Here is a 25,600-nt window from a genome sequence, read left to right as displayed (position 1 = left end):
AATTTCAAAATGAGTTTGTTGTTCCCTTTGACAGCTGCAATCTACTGTACAGTATCACGTATAGAGGGCTGGAAGGTCGCACAATTGTGCAGCATGTAAAGATTAGTTGTTTTGTGACAGCAGCACAGTGCAACGACATAAAATTACTACAAATTACTAAATAAATAAATAGTTAAGAGAGAAGTAATGAGATATTATTTGGGGATTCACGGACCATTCAGAAATCTGATGGCAGAGAGGAAGAGCAGTTTCTGAGTCATTGACTGTGGGTTTTCAGGCTCCTGTACCTCCTCCCTGATGGCACCAAGATGAGGGCATGTCCCGGATGGTGAGGGTCCTTAATGATGGATGTGGCCTTCTTGGCGCACCCCCACTTGAAGGTGTCCTCAGCAGTGAGGAGGGTTGTGTCTGTAATGAAGCTGACTGAATCTACAACCCTCTGCAGCTTCTTGTAATTGTGTACATTGAAGCCTCCATATAAGATTGTGATGCAACCTGTCACAATGTTGCAACTCAGGTGCAGAGGAAAGTCAGACTCCGATGTACAGGTGACAGCCAAAGTCTATTCATAAGAATTCCAACAGAATATTGGTGACTTGGCCGAGCGACACCACGAGACGTAACATTCTCAAAACTAGGACCCTGCGATTGGCACTAATCTGGCGTCTGCTGATACAAGTAACACAGAATCCCTGACCCTTTCAAAATAAACTTAACAAAAGCACCAGGAGGCAGCATTATAAAGCAAGAATCACTTAATAAAAACCACAAGGAACCCTAATTAAATAAGACACTCATTAAACAACAATTAACCAATTCAGGTGCTCTAAAACCCTCGGAGCCCAAAGCTGTCTGACTCCTCGCATAAGCCCAAAGAGTTCATTACAGCAATCAGTCAGAATGCTCTCCACTGTACATCTGTGGAAACTTGGGAGAGTCTTTGATGGGTAGCAAACCTCCTCAAACTCCTAATGAAGTAGAGCCTTCTTTGTGATTGTGTCAGTATGTTGGGCCCAGGACCTGTACTCTGAGATCTTGACATCTGGGAAGTTAAAGATGCTTACCATTTCCACCACTGATCTCTCAATGAGGACTGGTGCACGTTTTCCTGACTTAAACTTCCTAAAGTCCAAATGGCTGACATTGATTGTGATGTTCTTAGTGTGGCATGAAAATAGATCCTTAGGTCCAATGTCCTTGCCAGTTATAGAGGCCACCAAGTTAGTCCCGTTACACTGTATTTGACCCAAGTCCCTCTAATCCATGCACTTATCTAACTCATAAACGCAAAGAAGTCTACAGACGTTGGAAATCCAAACTAATGCACACAAAATGCTGCAGGAACTCAGCAGGTCAGGCAGCATCTATGGAAGTGAATATATAGTTGACGTATATGGCTGAAACCCTTCTTCAGGACTGAGAAGGACTGGGGAAGACACTAAATAAAAAGGTGGGGGTGGGGTGGGGGAAGGAGGCTAGCTGGACAGTGATAGCTGATGCCTGGTGGATGGGAAAGGTCAAGGGCTGGAGAAGAAGGAATTTGATAAGGGAACAGAGCAGACAATAGGAGAAAGGGAAGGAGGAAGTGATAGACGGGTAGGAAGAGGTAAAAGGCCAGAGTGGGGAGTAGAAAAAGAGGGGAGAGGGAGGGAAAAAAATTATCGGGAGGAGAAATCGATATTCATGGCATCAAGTTGGAGGCTACCCAGACGGAATATCCTAATGTCTTTTAAATGCTGTCATTGTAGCTGCTGCAACTATCTTCTCTGGCAGCATATTCCACATACATACCACTTAGATACCTGAGTGAGTTATCATCCCCTAAGGCTCAGCTTTCTTACGCCGTCTCTAAATTTCCGCTCTTTGCTTCTCCTGCTTGTATTCCTCCAATCCCCCTTTAATGAGTTTCTGTTGAATCTGCTTTGACTCTCACCTTTACAGATTTCCACTCCAGGGCAGGAGTGATGATGTATGTCTTGCATCGTTGGCTCGGAACTAGCTGATGCTCAGGAAACTTACAAACAGTGCAGTATCTATTTGAACTTGCAAATACAAGGAATTCTGCAGATGCTGGAATTTCAAGCAACACACATCAAAGTTGCTGGTGAGCGCAGCAGGCCAGGCAGCAACTATAGGAAGAGGTACAGTCGACGTTTCGGGCCGAGACCCTTCGTCAGGCTGATAGATGCTATAAATGCTGTCTGGCCTGCTGCGTTCACCAGCAATTTTTATGTGTGTTGCTATATATTTGAACTTGCCTGTTCTTGCTGTATCACAAACACCAGAAAACTGCAGATACTGGAAATCCAAAGCAGCACACACAAAATGCTGGAGGAACTCAGCAGATCAGGCAGCATCTATGGAAAAGAGTGAACAATCAACATTTTGGGTTTAGAACATCAGCTATCTATTCTTGCCACCTCTCCCACATTCCTCTACTCACCCACCCAATAGGGAGTACCTACAGTGGCCATTTAACCTACCAGCCCATATGTTCTGAGATGTGGAAAGGAACCCTAGCCATCAGAGGAAACCCATGCAGTCACAGGAAGAATGTACAAACTCCACAAGGACAGCAACAGAAGTCAGGGTTGATGTTGTCTCTGGTACTGTGGAAGTCAGTGGGTCTAGTAACTGCACCACGTGCATTGGACAGATCAAGCACACAAACAGGTCTTCAGCCTAATAAGACTGTACTGGGGTCTATTCTCTAAAAGTAACTCTTCTTACTCAGTTTCATTGCACACCATTAGTGGAATGAATATAGCACCACATCACTCTATAAGTTTCATACCCATGAAATTATGTTGTTCTTTAGTATCTTGCTCAAATGCTTGAACGTGCATTTAGTAATGTCAAACCTTCTAATCTCAACATCAACCCTCACATCAGAAGTTATTGTGCTCCCTAAGTAATTGAACTTCCATATTGGTTTAAGTGTTTCAATGCTCGCTTTCCGTTTGCATTTAGGCCATAAGACCAAAAGAGACAGGAGCAGGATTAGCCCATTTGGCCCATTGAGTCTGCTCTGCCATTTCATCGTGGCTGATCCAATTTTCCTCTCAGCCCCAATCTCCTGCCTTCTCCCTGTATCCCTTCATGCCCTGGCCAATCATGAATCTATCAACTTCTACCTTAAATATACATAAAGACTTGGCTTCTACGGCTGCCTGTGGCAAAGAATTCCAGAGATTCACCAGTCTCTGGCTAAAGAAATTCCTCCTCATCACTGTTCTTCAAGGACGCCCCTCTATTCTGAGGCTGTGTCCTCTGGTCTTGGACTCTCCCACCATAGGAAACATCCTCTCCACATCCACTCTACCTAGGTATTTCACCATTTGATAGGTTCAATGAAGTCACCCCTCATTCTTCTGAATTCCAGTGACTAGAGGCCCAGAGCTATCAAGCACTTTTCATATGACAAGCCATTTAATTATGGAATCATTTTCATGAACTGCCTTTGAACCCTCTCCAGTATCAGCACATCCTATCTAAGATAAGGGGCCCAAAACTTCTCACAATTCTCGAAGTGAGGCCTCATCAGTGCTTTATAAATTTTCTACATTACGTCCTTGCTTTTATATTCTAGTCGTCTTGAAATGAATTCTAACATTGCATTTGCCTTCCTCACCACAGTTTCAACCTGCAAATTAGCCTTTAAGGAATCCTGCCCAAGGGCTCCCAACTCACTTTGCACCTCGGTGTTTTGCATTTTCTGTCCATTTAGAAAGCAGTCAACCCTTTCATTTCTTCTACTAAAGTGCATGACCATACTCTTCCATCTGCCATTTCTTTGCCCATTCTCCTAATCTGTCTAAGTCCTTCTGTAGCCTCTCTACTTCCTCAAAACTACCTGCCCCTCCACCTATCTACATATCGTCTGTGAACTTTGCAACAGAGCCATCAATTCCATCATCCGAATCATTGTCACACAACGTAAAAGAATTGGCATTAGCACAGATTCCTGTGGAACACCACTAGTCACTGGCAGCCAGCCGGAAAAGCTCCCTTTATTCCTACTCTTTGCCTCCTGCCGATCAGTCACTGCTTTATCCATGCTAGAACCTTTCCTGAAATACCACGGGCTTGTAGCTTGTTAAGCAGCCTCATGTGTGGCTTCAAAGGCCTTCTGAAAATCCAAATATACAACATCCACCAAATCTCCCTTGTCTATTCTGCTTGTTATTTCTTCAAAGAGTTCCAACAGATTTGTCAGGCAATATTTCCCCTTGAGGAAACTTTGCTGATGATGGCCTATTTTATCATCTGCCTCCAAGTACCCTGAGACCACATTCTTGATAATCAACTCCAACATCTTGCCAACCTCTGAGGTCAGACTAACTGGCCTATTGTTTCCTTTCTTCTGCCTCTGTCTCTTCTTGAAGAGTGGAGTGACATTTGCAATTTTCCAGTCTTCCAGAACCATTCCAGAATCTAGTGATTCTTGAAAGATCATTACTGATCCTCCATGATCTCTTCAGCCACCCCTTTCAGAACTCTGGGATGTACACCATCTGGGCCAGGTGACCTATCTATCTTCAGACCTTTGTTTCCCAAGAACCTTCTCTCTAGTTATGTTACTTCACACCCTCATGATCCCTGACATCTGGAACTTCCACCATATTGCTGGTGTCCTCCACAGTGAAGACTGATGCGAAATACTTATTCAAATTGTCCGCCATTTCATTGTCCCGCACTTTTACCTCTCCAGCATCATTTTCCAGCAGTCTATCCTCTCTTGCCTCTCCTTTACACTTTGTGTATCTGAAGAAACTTTTGGTATCCTCTTTAATGTTATTGGATAGCTTACTTTTGTATTCTGTCTTTACCTTCTTATCAGGTTCTGATCAAACTTTAAGTTGCCTTCTGTTGGTATTTAAAAGCTTCCCAATCCTCTAACTTCCCACTAATCTTTGCTTGATTATATGCCGTCTCTTAGGCTTTTCAGTGCCTTTCAAAAGCACTGTATGTTGGCTTTGACTTCTCTTGTTAGCCATGGTTGTATCCTTTGGAATACTTCTTCCTCTTTGGGATGCACAAATCCTGTGCCTTCCGAATTGCTTCCAGAAATTCCAGCCATTGCTGCTCTGCCATCATCCCTGCCAGTGTTTTTTTCTCCCAGTCAATTCTGGCCGGCTCCTCTCTCATGCCTCTGTAATTCCCTTTACTCCACTCTAATACTGATACATCTGACTTTGGCTTCTCTTTCTCAAATTTCAGGGTGAATTTGATCATATTGCGATCACTTTCCCGTAAGGGTTCATTACCTTAAGCTCTCTAATCAGTTCTGGTTCATTGCACAACATTCAATCCAGAATAGCTCATCCTCTCGTGGGCTCAAACACTAGCTGCTCTAAAAACCCGGCTTGTAGGCATTCTACAAATTCCTCCTCTTGGAATCCAGCACCAACCTGGTTTTCCCAATCTACCTGCATATTGAAATCTCCCATGACTATTGTAACATTGCCCTTTCGCCATGCACTTTCTATCCCCCATTGTGATTTGTAAACCACGTCCTCACGACTCTTTAGGGGTCTGTATACAATTCCCATCAGAATCTTTTTACCCTTGCAGTTCCTTAGCTCTATCCACAACGATTCAACACCTTCCCACCCTATGTCACCTCTTTTGAATAATTTGACTTCATTTTGTACCAACAGAGTGATGCTGCCTCCTCTGCCTTCCTGCCTGGCCCTACAATACAATGTGTATCCTTGGACATCAAGCTCCCAGCTGTAATCTTCTTTCAGCCGTGATTCAGTGATGCCTACAAAATTACACCTGCCACTCTACAACTGTGCAGCAAGTTCATCTACCTTATTCCATATACTGCGCACATTCAAATACAGTCCTGTGTTCACCCTTTTTGATTTTGTCCACCTTTTACGTTGCAATTCATACTGTGGACTGCAATTTTTCCCTATCAACAGCCTCTCCTGACTACACATTGCCTCTGTAAACCAGTTACATCATCCTCATCCTCAGCACTATTACCCACCTGACTTTGGCTTCTCTTTCTCAAAATTTCAGGGTGAACTTGATCATATTGTGATCACTTTCCCGTAAGGGTTCATTACCTTAAGCTCTCTAATCAATTCGGGTTCATTGCACAACATTCAATCCAGAATAGCTCATCCTCTCGTGGGCTCAAACACTAGCTGCTCTAAAAACCCGGCTTGTAGGCATTCTACAAATTCCCCCTCTTGGAATCCAGCACCAACCTGGTTTTCCCAATCTACCTGCATATTGAAATCTCCCATGACTATTATAACATTGCCCTTTCGCCATGCATTTTCTATCCCCCATTGTGATTTGCAAACCAAATATCCTACAAAATTAGATATCCTACATATCTAATTAGTTTATTATTTATTCTGTCTGTTCCAGTTCCTATTTTTGATATAGTTTTTATTTCTGAACTGAGCCTTTGATCTGAAGCACAGCTATGTGCATTTCCCTGTGGCTCCTTCCCTCCTCACCACCCATGTCCTTCACCCACAACCCCCCACCCCCAGAGTTAAAATAGCCGTAGCGTTTAGGAAAGCGTCCTGAGGATCACTTTACCAGGACTGGGGTGCAAGCAGGTGAAACTCAATTCCTGATTCCTGCATTGGAGACATTGGCTGGTATTAGGATGTTCAGAATCTTGTTTTGACTGCAGTGTACTCTTCCCACTGCCACACCTTTACAGCCAGGCTTTATAAATGGTCATTAGTCGAAGAGTGTTTACTGACGCTGGGACACATCATCAGTGATGCAATCTGGGGCCATCAGGTGTTCCGGGCCTTTCAACATCAGACACTCCCACGCAGGCTGATCAGGCCCTGGTTTGTGCCCCAAGTGTTCGTCCACCGGTCACACCTCTTGATCCAAAGCAATCTGGCAGCATACTGAGCAGCCTCTGTGACCGTCCTGACATTTCCTCACTTTGCAGCCCCCATAATGCCAAGGAGAGAGTAGGTTCTGGATAGGGAGCCTTTGTATCATATTAACAAATAATCATTTTAAGGATAGGGAAGGTAACTGCACAGTATTTTTAATACGTATGGTACTTTTTGTGGAACCATTTTGCCTAGAATCTTAATTTGAAACAACAAGAAGATTGTGTGTAGATTAGGGGAGGGAAGGTGGAATACGAGTCAATGTTCCCACAGCCTTTCTGTGATCCTGTTTTCACCTTTCAGTGTGGTGGAGCCTTGAGCATTCACGGCTAGGATCACCGTGGTTCACCCAACAGGTTTTCTGCACTTCAGGGAGTGTACAACGTTAATCAAATTGCAGAACCGTCGAAAGCACTAAAAGTTCTCAATTAACACTGTTTAAACAAGTGGCCATCTCTCTTGCTAACAAGCTCAATGACAGATATATTGACCATATTGTCAATGAGTGACTATTATTATGCAGTGATTATATTACCTACGCAGGGCCATGGGGGTTTTGTTTCACTGTTAGCCCATGAGATGTGCATGCGCTCCACATGCAGTGACGTTCCCATATTGTTTATTTGGTTCTACCTAAACTGTGTTGGAAGTTCTTCCCACAACTCCTCCCCCTCCAGCATTTGTTGTTTACTCTTCTTGCCATCCTCTCTCCTTTCTCCAAACCTCCACCTTGAAGACTGACTCCGTATACATTTTGAAATCCTTTCCCTTGAATTGTACTCGGCGAATGCTGTCAGATTAAACAATCTGTGTTTAACTGTGGAGGGCAGCGGAAGCTGTTCATGAGTAGCAACAGTACTGTGGAAACAATCATTCCACCCCCACCCCCCCACCACACCACCCCTGAAACTGCCCTGCATGTTTAAAGCAACTCAGTAGAGACCAGCCTGGATATTGAACAACTAGTTTGCTAGCTCAGCCTGTATTGCTCAGCCTGTATTAAACCATTTTGTTTAACCCTCTTATGACTGTGATTGAGTTCGGGTGTCTAAGCTTGGCTGAACATAGTGTGGTGCCTCCTTCTGGTTACACACTTCCACATTTTACTTTAATATAACGCCACTAGATTTTGGAAAAATCATGGGCATAATTTCTTGCTGTATTTATAAACAGTGAGATTGGTTGGAAATTACAATCCATCTGCCTGAATCAGCAAAACCGCATTTGCTTTGTCTGAGCGAATACACTGAACAACAATGTTTTTCGGAAGTGTTGCAGGGAAGAAGTCTAATTGGGAATGCAACAAATGTGAGGAGCCCAGGCTTTGTCTTGGTCGCCAATTTTACACCCAAAGTAGAGCTTAATGGCTTTCTTAATAAGGGGAGTCATGCTCCATCTTTGAGATTTAAGTGTATACTTGCCACAAATATAACAGAAAGTATCATGGCTGTTGCAGCATTGGTGAGACATTTTGCTATCACAAATACCCCTGGAAATACAATTACTTTAATAGAATATAATACTTTAATATAAGTTTTTATCTGCAAGTTGAGAGGGATAAGGGCAGATCAGAAGTGTCAGTATTGCAGTTGAACAAAGGAGACTATGGAGCCATGAGGGAGGAGGTGGCCAAAGTTGACTGGTCGGATATCCTAGCAGAAAAGACAGTGGAACAGCAATGGCAGGTATTCTTGGGAATAATGCACAAGGTGCAAAATCAGTTCATCCCCCGGAGAAGGAAGGATTCAAAGGGGGGAAAGTGGCCACAGTGGTTGACAAAGGAAGTCAGAGCATTAAAAAAGTATAACAGAACTAAGGTGAGTAGGAAGACGGATGATTGGGAAATTTTTAAGGAGCAACAGAACTTAACTAAAAAGGCAATACGGGGAGAAAAAATGAGGTATGAACGCAAGCTAGCTAGGAATATAAAGGAGGATAGCAAAAGTTTTTTTAGGTATGTGAAGAGAAGGAAGATAGTTAAGAACAATGTTGGGCCCTTGAAGAATGAATTGTTATGGGAGACAGAGAAATGGCAGACGAATTTAATAAGTACTTTGGATCTGTCTTCACTAGGGAAGACACAAGCAATCTCCCAGATGTATGGATGGGCTAAAGACATAGGGTAACAGAGGAACTGAAACAGATTGACATTAGGAAGGAAACGGTGATGAGTAGACTGATGGGACTGAAGGCTAACAAATCTCCAGGTCCAGATGGTCCGCATCCTAGGGTACTAAAGGAGGTGGCTCTGGAAATTGCGGATGCATTGGTGATCATTTTCCAATGTTCCTTAGATTCAGGATCAGTTCCTGAGGATTGGCGAATGGCTAATGTTATCCCACTTTTTAAGAAAGGAGGGAGGGAGAAAACAGAACTATCGCCCTGTTAGCCTAACATCAGTAGTGGGGAAGATGCTAGAGTCCATTATTAAAGATGAAATAGCGGCATATCTTGATAGCAGTGATAAGATTGGGCCAAGCCAGCATGGATTTACCAAGGGCAAATCATGCTTGACTAATCTACTGGAGTTTTTCAAGGATGTAACCAGGAAGATAGACGCCGGAGATCCAGTGGATGTGGTGTACCTTGACTTTCAGAAGGCATTTGATAAGGTACCACATAGGAGATTGGTGGGTAAAATCAGAGCTCATGGCATTGGGGGGGGAGGATACTGACATGGACAGAAAACTGGTTGGCAGATAGAAAGCAAAGGGTAGCAGTGAATGGGTGTATCTCGGAATGGCAGGTGGTGACTAGTGGGGTGCCACAGGGCTCGGTATTGGGACCACAACTGTTTACGATTTACGTCAATGATTTAGAGGAAGGCATTGTGAATAACATCAGCAAGTTTGCTGATGATACTAAGCTGGGTGGCAGTGTGACATGTGATGAGGATGTTAGGAGAATTCAAGGTGACTTGGATAGGCTGGGTGAGTGGGCAGAAACTTGGCAGATGGCGTTTAATGTGAATAAGTGTGATGTTATTCACTTTGGGAGCAAGAACAGGAAGGCAGATTATTATCTGAACGGTGTGGAGTTAGGTAATGGAGAAATACAAAGAGATCTAGGAGTACTTGTTCATCAGTCTCTGAAGGTGAATGAGCAAGTGCAGCAGGCAGTGAAGAAGGCTAATGGAATGTTGGCCTTTATTACAAAGGGAATTGAGCACAAAAGCAAGGAAATCCTTTTGCATTTGTACAGGGCCCTGGTGAGACCACACCTGGAGTATTGTGTGCAGTTTTGGTCTCCAGGGTTAAGGAAGGACATCCTGGCTGTGGAGGAGGTGCAGGGTAGGTTCACTAGGTTAATTCCTGGGATGTCCGGATTGTCTTACGCAGAGAGGCTAGAGAGACTGGGCTTGTACACGCTGGAATTAAGGAGATTGAGGGGGAATCTGATTGAGACATATAAGATTATTAAGGGATTGGGCAAGATAGAGGCAGGAAATATGTTCCAGATGCTGGGGGAGTCCAGTACCAGAGGGCATGGTTTAAGTATAAGGGGTAGGTCATTTAGGACAGAGTTGAGGAGGAACTTCTTCTCCCAGAGAGTTGTGGAGGTGTGGAACGCACTGCCTCAGAAGGCAGTGGAGGCCAATTCTCTGGATGCTTTCAAGAAGGAGCTAGATAGGTATCTTATGGATAGGGGAATCAAGGGTTATGGGGACAAGGCAGGAACCGGGTATTAATAGTAGATGATCAGCCATGATCTCAGAATGGCGGTGCTGGCTCAAATGGCCGAATGGTCTACTTCTGCACCTATTGTCTATTGTCTATTAATGATGAGACACAATATGCTATGCTCGTAGAGCATGCACATCAATGTGATCCAAACCGATATATGTGTAAATGCAATGCATAGAACGATGTGTGCAAGATGCTTTTATAGCCTTTCTAAAGTCTGTCCTACTGTGCACCATCCACTCTACCTAAGCATGCCCATTGTGGGCAACATTTCAATTGACTTGAATTATGAATTGAAATAACAACTGGGAGATTACAAACAAAATGGTGCATGATAGGGAAATTTCATGGTGCTTATCATGATCTGCAGCCCAAAATCTATAAGATACACTCAAAAGTATTCAGGAATCAAATTTTTTTGTTGTCCAGTGATATTGATTTTATTACCGGTGTTCAAATGAAACTTTGTATTCTCACTGTTCATCCTTGAAGCTATTGTGAACGTACTACTGAAAATTTCTCCAGCTGTGCCATTTTAGGAAGGCCTGTGTATCACTTGATTAGTGTCCAAACGACTTCCTGGTTGCCTAAACAGCACCGATCCATAAACTACCAGGAAGCTCCCAGGAACCAAACTTGCTCTGCACCAAGTGTTGCTGATCTCCAGTGGGGTTGCTGAAAGCTTTCGAACCTTTGCAAGGGAAGAAAGCAACTGGCTTCCATTCCAGATGTGCCACCCTGTAACCTTGCTGGAGGTCCTTGATGATGGATGCTGCTTTCCTGTGACAGCACTCCATCTAGATGGGCTCAGACGGGGAGGGCTTTTCCCGCGATGGACTGGGCCGGAACCACTATGTTTTCAGTCTTGCATCCTACTTTCATCTTGTATCTGACTGTGCTGTTGTAGACAGTTGGTTCACGGGGATGTTATTAAGGGCAGCAGGTATCGAACACTCACACTTGGATTCTTTTACCATGTATCACTCTAAACAGAAAGGAAAGTCATGTAGTCAGTCACATGATAAAATTATGCAATGTATCAAAGGAAGTCTGTTTCTCCTACTATCTGTTGGATGGGTGCAAACTGCAAATGTTTAAAAAATGGGACAGCATAGAAATGATTCTTAATCCACTTTGACTGTATATGCTTATGACAGTGCCAAGCAGACCATCATGATTGAAATTTACATCACTAAAGGAATACACTCAATTCAATATGTGCATCCATACTTCATGAGAACTCCTGCTGTTCATCTCACTTTTTCGCCTTTAGCTCTCACACATCTGTGGTACATCATGCAGATACTTTATGAGTGTGATGAAGGATTTTGCTTCCATCTTTGGTTTTCAGGCAACGAGATCTGACCCCCTCCCAACCATATGCTGGCCTTAAAGTTTTACTGAATTCCCCTTTAATCTTTCAGCTAATTACATGTAAATTGATTGTCCATTTTATTGACCTCCCTGTTAAAGGAATTAATTGTTTTACCCTTTTTTCTTTCTCCTTGAATTATTCAAATGTTGGCTCTATTTGAAATATATTAATGGAAGATCATAGACTTAGAATTAGGCTATTTGGCCCTATTGAGTCTGATTTCCATTGCACATGGTTGATTTATTTTCTCTCTCAACCCTATAACCTTTGGCACCCTTACTAATGAAGAACGTATCAACTTGCACTTTAAACGTACCCATGACCTGGCCTCCACCACCATCTGTGGTAACAAATTCCACAGATTCACCACCCTCTGGCTAAAGAAATCCCTCTTCATCTCTGTTCAATAGAATGGTTCAATCTTTTTCGGTTTTAGGGAGGGGGAGAAAGAAACTTAGAGAGTAATATGTATTCACAAAGTATTCTACTTGCAATATTCTCCTCTTAAATGCAACTAGTCCCTTTACAAGAATATAGCTTGCTTTTTCAGGTCATTTTTTGTATTACCGCAGTATTTTATGAAGGTGGCACTAGACCAGCTCACGGCATGCTAAATGTTGCATTTCACCCAGTTCCTGTTCCCATCAGAAAATCCAGCGGACAAACTGAAGGAGACAGTGGATTTACATTTTGTAGTTACTGTGAAGATTACGATTTTTAACCAAGGATCAATCTGTTGGCATTTGTTACAAAGCAGGTTGAGACACTTGAAGCTTGTGAAAGGTGCAATAGAAATGCAAGCTTTTCTTTCTAACACTGAACTCTGGAGCAAGCCTTGGTTTAGTTATACCCCCTCTCCTCTGAGCACGAAGGTTCAAGACGCATTGGACATTCTCAATGAGTGAGGGTCTAAGTTATGGTTCCAAGTTCTTAGCTGACATCCAGCAAGATAGATGACTCTGTGAATCTCTCTCCTCTTTCCTCACACTTCACCTTGATGTCATAAGGGTTGGGAGAGACTTTGAAAGGCAAGAGGTCTCACCTCCTATACAGGTGCTATGCAGGAAAAGTTTGTTGTCCATCCACAGCTTCATGCCGTGGTTCCATGTGAAGGTAGGAAAATTATATGAGCACGAATGTTTAAGAACTAGAATCAGCCATGATTTAAACTGTAAAACAGGAGATTGCAAACTACCTTTGGTTTCTCATCTGGATAATAGACAATAGACAATAGGTGCAGGAGTAGGCCATTCGGCCCTTCGAGCCAGCACCACCACTCACTGTGATCATGGCTGATCATCCACAAACAGTATCCAGTTCCTGCCTTATCCCCATAACCTTTGATTCCGCTCTCTTTAAGAGCTCTATCCATCTCTTTCTTGAAAGCATCCAGAGACTTGGCCTCCACAGCCTTCTGGGGCAGAGTATTCCATATATCCACCACTCTCTGGGTGAAAAAGTTTTTCCTCAACTCCGTTCTAAATGGCCTATTCCTTATTCTTAAACTGTGGCCTCTGGTTCTGGACTCACCCATCAGCGGGAACATGCTTCCTGCCTCCAGCATGTCCAATCCCTTAATAACCTTATATGTTTCAATAAGATCCCCTCTCAGCCTTCTAAATCCCAGCGTATACAAGCCCAGTTTCACACTGCAGGAAGAATCTCCCAGTTCCGTTGGCCACATTTAGAACCACAGATACATTGTTCAATAGACAAGCACGTCACTCACTTCCCCACCATTCCCAGCCATAGAACAGCAGATAGATGATTATCTCTTAGTTATTACCCTTTACTAAATCTTTTCTGCCTCCTATACAGGCTGGGATTGGGCACCAGGAAACCTCATATCCTCAGCCATTAAAATATAAAGGTTAAAATTTACAGACTTGTTAAATCCCAGTGTGATATTTTATCCTGTTACATGAAAATGTCAGGAACATAATAATTCCCAGGTAAAGAACTGAATTAGAGTTGTTAATCCAAATACACAAGCTGTGTAATACGAGGTTACACAGCCCAAGATGTAGCCAGGTTCCTGGTTTGTGTGCTGTTTCCTAGGGACTGGAACTCAAGGTTTTGAATAAGGAGGAATTGGGGAGCGTAGGAGATGTGTAGCAGCAGGATGGTCCAGGAAAATGAGTTCATTATACTGACTGAAATACAGAACATGCTGACTATCTGTGAAGAGAGAAAGAGTTAATGTTTCAGTCAAAGGCCCTTCATCAGAACTGGGAATGTGAGAAAGGATGTTAATTACAACTAACATCTTATCTTAGATCTCATGGAGGGTTTTAGGAACAGAGGGCATGGCCTCAGAATAGAAGGATATCCCTTTCGAAAAGAGATGAGGAGGAATTTCTTTAGCCAGAGGATGGTGAATCTGTAGAATTCATTGTTACAGATTGCTATGGAGGCCAAATTATTGGGTGTATTTAAAGTGGAGGTTCTTAACTAGTAAGGGTGTCAAAGATTATGGAGTGAAGGCAGGAGATTGGGGTTGAGGAGGATAATAATACGGTTGGCTGTGATGGAAATGTGGAGCGGATGCAATAGACCAAATTCTGCACCTATGTCTTATAGTTTTCAACCTGAAATGTTAATTCTGTATTTCTTTCCACAGATGCTGCCTGTCTTACTGAATGTTTCCAGCACTTTGTTATTTCCGATTTTTTGATTTTCATATCATGGAATACTTTGCAACAGCAAATAAAGTTGGCATGTTCAGAATCTTCCCATGTCAAGATCTCTCTAGGTTTCCTGGTGAGCATCATCTATGCTCAGTGGCCACTTTATTTGATACAAATGTACACTAGGTTGTTAACACAAATATCAAATAAACCAGTTACGTGGCAGCAACACAAAGCATAAAAGCATGCAGACATGGTCAAGAGATTCAGCTGTTATTCAGACCAACCATCTGAACGGGGAAGAAGTGTGATCCGTTACTTTGACGGTGGAGTGATTGCTGGTGCCAGACAAGGTAGTCTGAGTATCTCAGAATTTGCTGATCTCCTGAGATTTTCATGCACAACAGTCTCTAGAATTTCCAGAGAATGGTGTGAAAAACAAAAAAAACATTCAGTGAGCAGCAGTTCTGTGGACAAAAATACCTTGTTAATGAGGGAGGTCAGGAGCGGATGGTCAGACTGGTTCAAGCTGACAGTAACTCAGATAACCACACATTACAGGAGCAGGGGTGCAGGACCATCTCTGAACGCACAACAGGTCAAACCTTGAAGAAGATGGGTTACAGAAGGAGAAGACCACAAACACATTCAGTGGCCACCTTATTAGGCATCTGAATTACCAGATAAAGTGGGCATTGAGCGTACGTTTTGTCAGCAATCAAGCCGATAAAAGGGGAAACTGTGTGAGGGAAGGCACTAGTGAATTCATGATGCTGAAAGTTCAACTCACATCTGAATCTGAAGCAGTGCAGTTTTCTTCCATCAGTTGTTTTAACACAGTATTGCTACCTGCTAAAGAGAAACAATGCTTTATTAGTAACCTCCATCTTTGTTTAATTGGGGCTGATTAGCTGACTGGAACCAAATGTCATTAACATGATGGTGAAACAGGACACTGTGATAGTACCTCACATGTGAGCCTCTTTCAGTTAAATGATAGGTTGCCTTGAGAGCTCTGATGGTCTTTGTTATAGCGGGCCTACGGGTCTGACATTCAGTACCACCACATGGGACAGTGTCTTCACTTACTGAGCCGTCAGAGGGAACCTGTCACTCATTCTGTAAATTGCAATTGAGCAGGGAGTTAGTTACAGCTCCTAGAGAGGGAAGATAGCAATGTAATTTCTTCCAGTTCCCTCAATGGCCAGTAGTAGACTAAAGCTCAGTACTATGTGACTGTGGGTGTACTGGCACAATTACTGGCCAGTTTCATCATCAGAAACACCAGCCTTTTGGCTGTTTAGAGTGCTCTTTATCTTCTACCAAAACGGAATAATAATGTAAATAAAATATTGAGCCCCACAACGCCTACATACCAGGAAATACTCTCAGGATAGAGAAAGGATTAGTGGGCACACATTCAAAACCAGACCATAAATACATTGTTAATGTGTGCTGGCTCCTGCTCCCCTTTCAAATGACAGGAATCATTCTGAAATAAATTCAATCAAGGTAATAAATTCATCGTTGTTCAGACTGACCTCTCTTGTCAGTAGTTTCGCTTCTGCTGCTGCAGGAACACGGATTCCGAATCTGCTCCTGCATCTCAACCATAGGTTGTCTATGTAGAAACACAAATGGGGACCATTGGTTACTGACCCGTGTGAGGAGACTCCATGCCCCTCCTGCTCATCATTGCCCACCCCACCCTTTTGGTGGGTTCCGTTTCTCTCCGCTCCTTCTCCTGAATGTGCTGACCGCTACTGATCCTCACTAAATGCATGACGGTGAGTTGGACATTTACATAACTTCTCTGCCAAGTTCAACTCTTCCCTCACATTCCAGAAATGGTCAAAAGAGGGGAAGGATCTGAGCAACACAACACAAAGACTGGAGATTGTGCAGATGCTGGAAATCCAGAGTAGCACACACAAAATGCTGGAGGAACTCGGCAGCTCAGGCTGCAGCTCTGGAGAGGTTTTGGGCTCAGACCCTTCATCAGGATCCTAGCAGTTTTTCTTCCTTCTAAACCTGGTTATTCTGTACTGATCAGTATCAGTGCAGTCATTAGGATCGTGGCTAAATCAGAACTTGAACATTTTCCTACCCCTTTCCCACTGTGCCCCTCTCACTTTCACTGCTGCTCTGCCACGTACTTAATGTCCCGTATCTCCTGATCAGTATCTGGTGGCTGTAGTTGTCTGCACCTTTGTATTAGCCTTTCTAGAATCTGGATGGAGGTAAAGATAACAAGATGTTATTTTAATATTCTAATGTCAGTCATAACACCATAAACTGTAGCAAACAGTCCATCCCATTCGATGTGTGCTTTTGTTAAGATTCGGCATGCCATTTAAAACTTCAACAAACTTCTATAAATAACAGTGGAGAGTATATTGATTGGTTGCGTTACAGCCTAATATAGCAAAACTAATAACCTTGAACAGAAAAGCCTACAAAAAGTAGTGGATACGGTCCAGTCCCTCACAGGTAAAGCCTCCCCCGCCCCCCCCCAAATCATTGAGCGCATCTACTAGAAGTGCTGTCACAAGAAAGCAGCGTCCATCATCAAGGACCTAAGGTACCGGTGACCCCTGTTTCCATACAGGGGGTCAGTGTGGACATGGTGGAGGATTACAAATACCTGGTGATACGAATTGACAATAAACTGGACTGGTCGAAGAACACTGAGGCTGTCTACAAGAAGGGTCAGAGCCTTCTCTATTTCCTGAGGAGATTGAGGTCCTTTAACATCTGCTGGACGATGCTGAGGATGTTCTACAAGTCTGTGGTGGCCAGTGCGATCATGTTTGCTGTTGTGTGCTGGGGCAGCAGGCTGAGGGTAGCAGACACCAACAGAATCAACAAACTCATTCGTAAGGCCAGTGATGTTGTGGGGATGGAACTGGACTCTCTGACGGTGGTGTCTGAAAAGAGGATGCTGTCTAAGTTGCATGCCATCTTGGACAATGTCTCTCATCCACTACATAATGTACTGGGTGGGCACAGGAGTACATTCAGCCAGAGACTCATTCCACCGAGATGCAGCACAGAGCGTCATAGGAAGTCATTCCTGCCTGTGGCCATCAAACTTTACAACTCCTCCCTTGGAGGGTCAGACACCCTGAGCCAATAGGCTGGTCCTGGACTTATTTCATAATTTACTGGCATAATTTACATATTACTATTTAACTATTTATGGTGTATTACTATTTATTATTTATGGTGCAACTGTAACGAAAACCAATTTCCCCCGGGGTCAATAAAGTATGACTATGACTATGAATATGACATTCAGGCCATGCTCTCTTGTCGCTACTAACGTTGGGAAGGAAGGAGGTACAGGAGCCTTAGATCCCACACCCTCAGGTGCAGGAATAGTCATTACCCTCAAGCATCAGGCTCCTGAACAAGAGTGGATAACTTCACTCACCCCAACAAAGAGCTGATCCTCAACCTATAGACTCACTTTTGAGGACTTCACAACTCAGGTTCTCAATATTTATTATTATAATTATTTAGTTTATTTTTCTTTTTTGTACTTAGGTTCAGGACAACAGTGGAGGCTTTAGTGGCTCTTGCAGGATTACAATCTGATGTGAGGAGAAAAGGAAATGTTTTTAAATCTGCTGCATGGAAGGAGGAAAAATGGATTATTTAAGCAAACAGCTGACACGTTGGCTCGTTAACTGTTGCTGTAGGAATGTCCTGCTCCACCAGTGGAGAAACACTGCATAGATCCAAAGGTCTGGTACTCTTTACCGGAGCCGATGCTTCAAGCAATAATAGTGCTTTCCTTCTTGGCGGCGTTCGTACCTCAAGGGGAAATACCCTAGGTTGATGTTCCGAGGGATGGTAGTACAGTGGATTTTGGTTGATTAGGCCATTGGTTAACCAGAACAACTGCTTATTTGGGACAATTCTTAAATCGGGAGAAGATGGCGGCACGACAACAGCGCGCGCGGCCTCTCCAGTGATGAATATCTGTTATCTGTCAAGTGGGGGACCGTGCACAATCCTGATTTGATGGAGACAAAGACGTGACAGCACAGCGGAACATCTGGAAAACTTCTGAAATGACTGCTTTGCTACCGCTGCTACTGTGTGGTAACTGGAATCTCTGGAGCTGAAGGCCTCAAAATCCTCGGCTTTGCGTGTTTCAGCGGCCGGGGAGAGGTCGAAGGCGCTCGGGAGGCTGTATCGAAGAGGCTGGTCGGAAGCTCGGAGTTTTCGGACGGATGGACTCAGTGTCGGCTGTGGTCGGCTGCTTCCAAGGTATCGGCAAGTTGACGGTGCCTGGAGGTTTATGGCAGGGAGTTTCTCCCTTTTGCCACCTGCTATCGGGGACTCGGGAGCTGATTGACTCGGGACTTTGAGACTTTTTTTACTGTGCCTATGGACTGTTCTTCATCAAATTATGGTATTGCTTTGCACTGCTGTAACTATATGTTATAATTATGTGGTTTTGTCAGTGTTAGTCTTTGGTCTGTCTTGTTTTCCATGCTATCATGCCGGAGAAACATTGTATCATTTCTTAATGCATGTATACATTTCTAAATGACAATAAAAGAGGACTGAGTGTTCTCATAATCTAAAAAAACAAACAAAAACTGTAAGAGAAAATAGCCAGGATTCCTTTACTTTGGACACAGTGCCTCTTAAACACTTTCTAACTAGTGTCAAATGCATGCACTTGTGTAGCTGTCAGACACTATACCGTGTTTAGAGCAAACAGTTGTGTGTTCAAAAAGCAGTGATTTTTGTCACTGATGGTTGACGAGAAATAAGCAGTAAGACAATTCAGAACGGTTTTGCTCACTGCAGTTTCAAGCATTCAGGCTTGGAGGTGCCAGAAATGGCCAGGAATGAAAATCAAATAATTTCAACAAGTTGAGAACTACGAAGAATTTGAAGGTACGAACAATAATCTTAAATGAAAATGAAGATACAGAAACTGCAATTGTCAAAAGCAATGTATGAAGGCAGTCCATTATCTGCACTAAGTGTCTGCATCAACTTTTTCACTTCTGGTTGATCAAAAGAACATGGCAGCTTAATTCCTCCATTGATAACTGTAGTGAACTAATACAGTTTTAGAGTTACTGTTGTGGTATTGATAGTGTTCTAAATTGTTCTGTATTTCATTTAAATACATAATTTGTTACTCAGTTAAATCAGTAGTTTGGCTTTTTTATCCCTTTGTAACTATTTTCATGAAATTTTGACTAATTGGGACAGCTGTTTAATTCGGCCAAAATGTGCTGGTCCTGATGGGTCCCAATTAACAGGACTCCAGTCTATATTAGTCGTGTTAAACTCCCATCAGTTAACACCCTTGGTTTATATTAGAGTCTGTTTAGACACAAACTCAATTGGTCCCTCGTAAACTGCTCTGCTCACTCAAGGAGGATTCGCTGATGGGACAAGGTGGAAGATTGGAGAAATTGATTTTCACCCTAACAGTATTAGTCACAATGGTTTAATTCCTGTCGCAAGGAATCGTCAGCCTGGGATTGAGAACAACAGTCCTTTATGAGATTAGCTCCAGTGAAGCTCACTGAGGAATCAACCAGCATTCTCCTTGGATGTGGGTACAGTGCAGGATAGTTATATGACCAACATATGGTTTGTGATGGAGAAAAATCAATACCATAATTTGAAATTCATGGACAACATTTTCCCCAAATCCTATAGGTAAACAGGGATTTGGATCAATTCCTTCAAATAAGACTGAGCACAAAGAAGAGCAAATTGAGTAATTATCTTGTTGCTGTACCTGATTGTAGTTCTTTTGGTTCTGTTTGAGTATTTTGCAATCTCTCAAACTACTTACTAGATCATCCTCTTGTACAGCTGCAAGCACAAAGGTAAAAAAAAAGTTAATTTCATTTTAATTCCAGAAGTGGTCAGCATTCTGTGAATCTCGTATCTCTTCACCTTGGGAGGTGGGTAAGGTCTGTGATTTGCTGCTCCGTTTCTGGACAAAGGACCTGGTCTTTGCCTGGTCCCTCCTCCCAGTAACCAAACTGCTCAGCTTGAATGCACCCGTGCTAGCAAAGGTATTTTTTCATCCTCAAAAAGAGGATGGTTCATTCAGTAGTTGCTCATATCCTCACCTGAGTGCTTTCTTAAACGTGAGGCATTACAGCGATACTTCCCTTCGGTCTGGTGAATTTAACAGACTCCAGGGCACCATTTCAAACAGAAATTAGTGGCATTCTTCCCAGAATCTTATCTACCCTTCTATCCACATCATTTGTACATAGTAAATCATAAACATGAGAAAGTCTGCAGATGCTGGACGTCCAAAGCAAGATACACAAGATGCTGGAGGAACTCAGTAGGTCAGGCATTTCTGGCCGAGACCCTTCGTCAGAATTGAGAAGGAAGGGGAAAGACAACAAAATAAGAAGGTGGGGGGAGGGGAAGGAGGCCAGCTAGAACATGATGGGTGAAGCCAGGTGGGAAAGATAAAGGGCTGGAGAAGAAGGTTATCTGATAGCAGAGAGAGTGCACCATGAGAGAAAGGGAAGGAGGAGGGGAACTGAGGGAAGTGGTAGGCAGATGAGAAGAGGTAAAAGGCCAGAGTGGGGAATAGAAGAAGAGGGGAGGGGTGGGAATTTTTTTTACCAGAGGAGAAATTGATATTCATTGCTTTTACCTTTTTTCCACCTACTTATCACTTACCACAGGGAGTACCGTGTGCAGTTCTAGTCATTTACAATGATGTTGCCGGAACTTGAGGACTGGGGTTATAGGGACAGGTTGAATAGGTTAGGACTTTATTCCTTAGAGTGTCAGAGAGTGAGGGGAGAATTGATAGAGGTATACAAATGATGAAGGGTATAGACAGGGTAAATGTAAGCAGGTTTTTCCACCAAGGTTGGCTGAGACTAGAACTAGAGGTCTTAGATTAAGGGTGAAAGGTGAAATGTTTAAGGGGAACATGAAGGAAAACTTTTTCACTCAGAGGGAGAAATGAGCTGCTAGTGGAAATGGTGGATATGGGTTCATTTTCAACATTTAGATAGATAGATAGATAGATAGATAGATAGATAGATAGGCATACTTTATTGATCCCGAGGGAAATTGGGTAGATTTAAGAGAAAATTGGACAGGTACATGGATGGGACGGGTATGGAGGGTTACGGTCAGTGTGCAGTGTGCAGGTTGATGGGGGGGCTAGGTAGTATAATAGTTCAGTACAGACTAGATGGGTTGAAGGGCTTGCTTCTCGGCTGTAGTGTTCTCTAACTACGACTACTAGTTTTCTCTCCCTGGTTTCATAAGGCCGTAAGATGTAGGAGCAGAAGTTTGAGTGTGCTCCACTATTCCATCATGGCTGATTATTTATCCCTCTCACACCCTTCTCCTGCAGCCCTTGATGATTGGACTAATTAAGAATCTACCAAACTCCACTAGAAATATATCCAATGAAGTCCACAGATTCACTACCCACTCGCTCAAGAACTAAGGAAATTCCTCCTCATTTCTGTTCTAAACCGACACCCCTCTATTCTGAGTCGGTGCCCTCTGGTCCTAGACTCACCCAGTACAGGAAATTTTCTCTCCACATCCACTCTGTCTAGGCTTTTCAATATTCAATAGGTTTCAGTGAGATCCCTCTCATTCTTCCAAACTCCTGTGAGTACAGGTCCAGAGCCAACAAACGCTTTTTCTATGTTTTCCCTTTCATTCACGGAATCATTCCTGAGAACCTCCTCTGGATCCTCTCCAATATATCTACACATCTTTTCTTAGATAAGGTGCTCAAAAACAGCTCAACAATACTCCAAGTGGAGTCTAATCAATGCCTTATAAAGCTCAGCACCACATCCTTCCTCTTAGACTATAAGACCATAAGATATCGGAGCAGAATTAGGCCATCTGGCCAATTGAGTCTGCTCATGGCCGATCCTTTTTTCCTCTTCTTCTCAGCCCCAGTTCCCAGCCTTCTCCCCGTAGCCTTTGGTGCCATGTCCAATCAAGAACCTATCAATCTCTGCCTTAAATACACCCAACGACCTGGCCTCCACAGCTGCATGTGGCAACAAATTCCACAAATTCACCACCCTTTGGCTAAAGAAATTTCTCTGCATCTCTGTTTTGAAAGGGCGCCTCTCTATCCTGAGGCTGTGCCCTCTTGTCCTTGACTCTCCCACCATGGGAAACATCCTTTCCACATCTACTCTGTCTAGGCCTTTCAATATTCGAAAGGCTTCAATGAGATCCCTCCTCATCCTTTTGAATTCCAGCGAGTACAGACCCAGAGCCATCAAACATTCCTCATATGATAACCCTTTCATTCCTGGAATCATCCTTCTGAATCTCCTCTGGACTCTCTCCAATGCCAGCACATCTTTTCTAAGATGAGGAGCCCAAAATTGTTCACAATACTCAAGGTGAGGCCTCACCAGTGCCTCATAAAGCCTCAGCATCACATCCCTGCTCTTGTATTCTAGACCTCTTGAAATGAATGCTAACATGGCATTTGCCTTCCTTACCACCTGCAAGTTAAACCTACTCAACCTGTAAGTTAACCTTTAGGGTGTTCTACACAAGGACTTTCAAGTCCCCTTGCATCTTAGATTTTTGGATTTTCTCCCCATTTAGAAAATATTCCACACATTTATTTCTACTACCAAAGTGCCTGACCATGCATTTTCCAACATTGTATTTCATTTGCCACTTTCTTGCCCACACTCCTGATCTGTCTTAAGTCCTTTTGCATTCTACCTGTTTCCTCAACACTACCCGTCCCTCCACTAATCTTTGTATCATCTGCAAACTTGGCAACAAAGGCACCTATTCCATCATCTAAATCATTTATATAAGCATAAGAAGCAGTGGTCCCAATACTGACCCCTACGGAAAACCACTAGTCACTGGCAGCCAACCAGAAAAGGATTCTTTTATTCCCCCTTGTTGCCTCCTACCAATCAGCCAATGCTCTAACCATGTTAGTAACTTTCCTGTAATACCATGGGCTCTTAACTTGGTAAGCAGCCTTGTGTGTGGCACTTTGTCAAAGGCCTTCCGGAAGTCCAAATATACAACATCCACTGCATCCCCTTGACCTATCCTACTTGTAATCTCCTCAAAGAATTCCAACAAGTTCTTTAGGCAGGATTTTCCCTGAAAGAAACCATGCTGACTTTGTCCTGTCTTGTCCTGTGTCACCAAGTACTCCATCACCTCATCCTCAACAATTGACTCCAACATCTTCCCAACCACTGAGGTCAGGCTAACTGGTCTATAATTCCCTTTCTGTTGCCTTCCTCCTTTCTGAAAGAGTGGAGTGACATTTGCAATTTTCCAGTCCTCTGGCACCATGCCAGAATCCAATGATTTTGAGGAATGTCCTTTAAATGTCCCTTAATCTTCCTTTCCTTCCTATACAAGTTTATATGGTCACACAAAGGTTATTCTTCTGTATGATGTGAGCTGATAATGAGATGAAATTGCTCACATGACCCAGGCTGCAGTGACTGATTCAGTCTGCCTAAGACTTGTTGCATCCCTAATATCTATGGGAAATCAAACAGCGTTATCAATTGTTTTAACCTGCACTGGGTTAAGAGTCTAAGGCTTCCAGCCATACATTTCCCTCCTGATTCCAAACACTTGCTTGGCATAATCATGGACCATGCCCTGGGCTATATTACCCTGTTGGCAATTTAAAAATTTCAAATATAGAGAATGTTCGTAATAAAAATCTATACAAAAGAAGAAAGTATGAAAACTTTATATTCATGGTCATTACATTCCATTGTTAATTGCTTTACACACACACACAAAGGCATAACTATTTAAATGGGCCCCTGGAGTGATACACCCTTTCATTGTTTGAGGAACTTCAGCCCCCTTACGTACGGTAGTGGAAGGAGCCCCAGGCAGAGGTTCTTCCCCACACAGCCTTTGTGTTGGCTGCACCAAGCTTCAATGCATCCCTTAGCATGTACTCCTGCAGCCTGGAATACGCCAGTCAGCCCTCTTAGACACTTCACTGAGTTGGAAGAACAAGATTCTTTCCTCTCCCGAGCTTATGACCTTCGAGCAGTGTGTTGGTATGTCACCCTGAGAAATCAGAACCCTCTGCCAGACAACTGCTGGGGATGAACCGAGGTGAAGAGCCTTGCACCCTTCTAAACAACGTCTTAGTAAAGAGGTGGGTGCCTGTTTCTTTCCCACCACGGCCACCCTAAGAGCAGCATGTGATGGAACATAGAACAACACAGCGCAGGAACAGGCCATTCAGCCCACAAATATTGTGCTGAGCCAGCTAAAAACCAAATCAAAAACACCCAAATCTAATCACTCCTATCTACACCATGTCCACACCCCTCCATCTTCTTTACATCCATGTGCCTATCCAAATGTCTCTTAAAAGCCTCTAATATGTTTGCCTCTACCACTATACCAGGCAGCACATTCCAGGCATCCACTATTCTCAGTAAAAAAAAACTTACCATGCACTTCCCCCCCATGAACCTACCCTAGCCCCTCTCACCTTCAGTGCATGCCCTCTGGTATTAGACATTTCAAACCTGGAAAACAGATATTCCCTGTCTACTCTATCTATGTCTGTCATAATCTATGAAGCCTCTGTCAGCTCTCCCCTTAGTCTCTGGTGTTCTGGAGGAAACAACCCAAGTTAATCCAGCCTCTCATGATACATAAACCAGGCAGAATCCTGGTAAACCTCTTTTGCGTCCTCTCCTAATCTTCAATATCCTTCCTATAGTGGAGTGATCAGAATTGTACACAATACTCCAGATGTGGCCTAAGCAGAGTTTCATAAGGTTGCAACATCAGCTTGACCTTTGAACTCAATGCCTCAATTAATAAAATCAAGCATTCTATAAGCCTTCTTAACATGTCTATCAACCTGTGTAGCCACTTCCAAGGAGCTATGAACTTGGATATCAAGATCTCTCTGCTCGGCAACACTGTTAAATACCTTGCCCCTGCATTTGCTTTACCAAGGCGCACACCTCAGGTGTTGGGGATGGCATGTTGTGTGTACATAAAAGA

General features: G+C 43.2%; 1 protein-coding gene across 5 annotated transcripts in view; it reads right to left on the bottom strand.

Moving 5' to 3' along the window:
* Positions 1 to 10,998: 10,998 nt before the first annotated feature.
* LOC134339269 (cytospin-B-like) overlaps positions 10,999 to 25,600 on the bottom strand; it is a 39,203-nt gene continuing 24,601 nt past the window's right edge. For 2 of the 5 annotated variants that reach the window (XM_063035640.1, XM_063035642.1), the window contains exons 9-13: positions 20,343 to 20,419; positions 16,723 to 16,796; positions 16,108 to 16,187; positions 15,357 to 15,418; positions 10,999 to 11,549 (exon numbers count right to left, since the gene is read on the bottom strand). In XM_063035640.1, coding sequence (XP_062891710.1) covers positions 11,535 to 11,549; positions 15,357 to 15,418; positions 16,108 to 16,187; positions 16,723 to 16,796; positions 20,343 to 20,419 — 308 coding nt within the window. In that variant the 3' untranslated portion in view covers positions 10,999 to 11,534. Of the gene's footprint in view, positions 11,550 to 15,356; positions 15,419 to 16,107; positions 16,188 to 16,722; positions 16,797 to 20,342; positions 20,420 to 25,600 lie in introns of those variants that run through there. The other 3 variants (XM_063035643.1, XR_010016370.1, XR_010016371.1) reach the window with 3 other exon arrangements.

This window comes from Mobula hypostoma, chromosome 29 (assembly GCF_963921235.1).
Source record: "Mobula hypostoma chromosome 29, sMobHyp1.1, whole genome shotgun sequence".
Taxonomy (NCBI): Eukaryota; Metazoa; Chordata; class Chondrichthyes; order Myliobatiformes; family Myliobatidae; genus Mobula; species Mobula hypostoma.
Note: the sequence above shows the minus strand (reverse complement) of the source record. Positions and strands in the feature narration are given on the sequence as shown.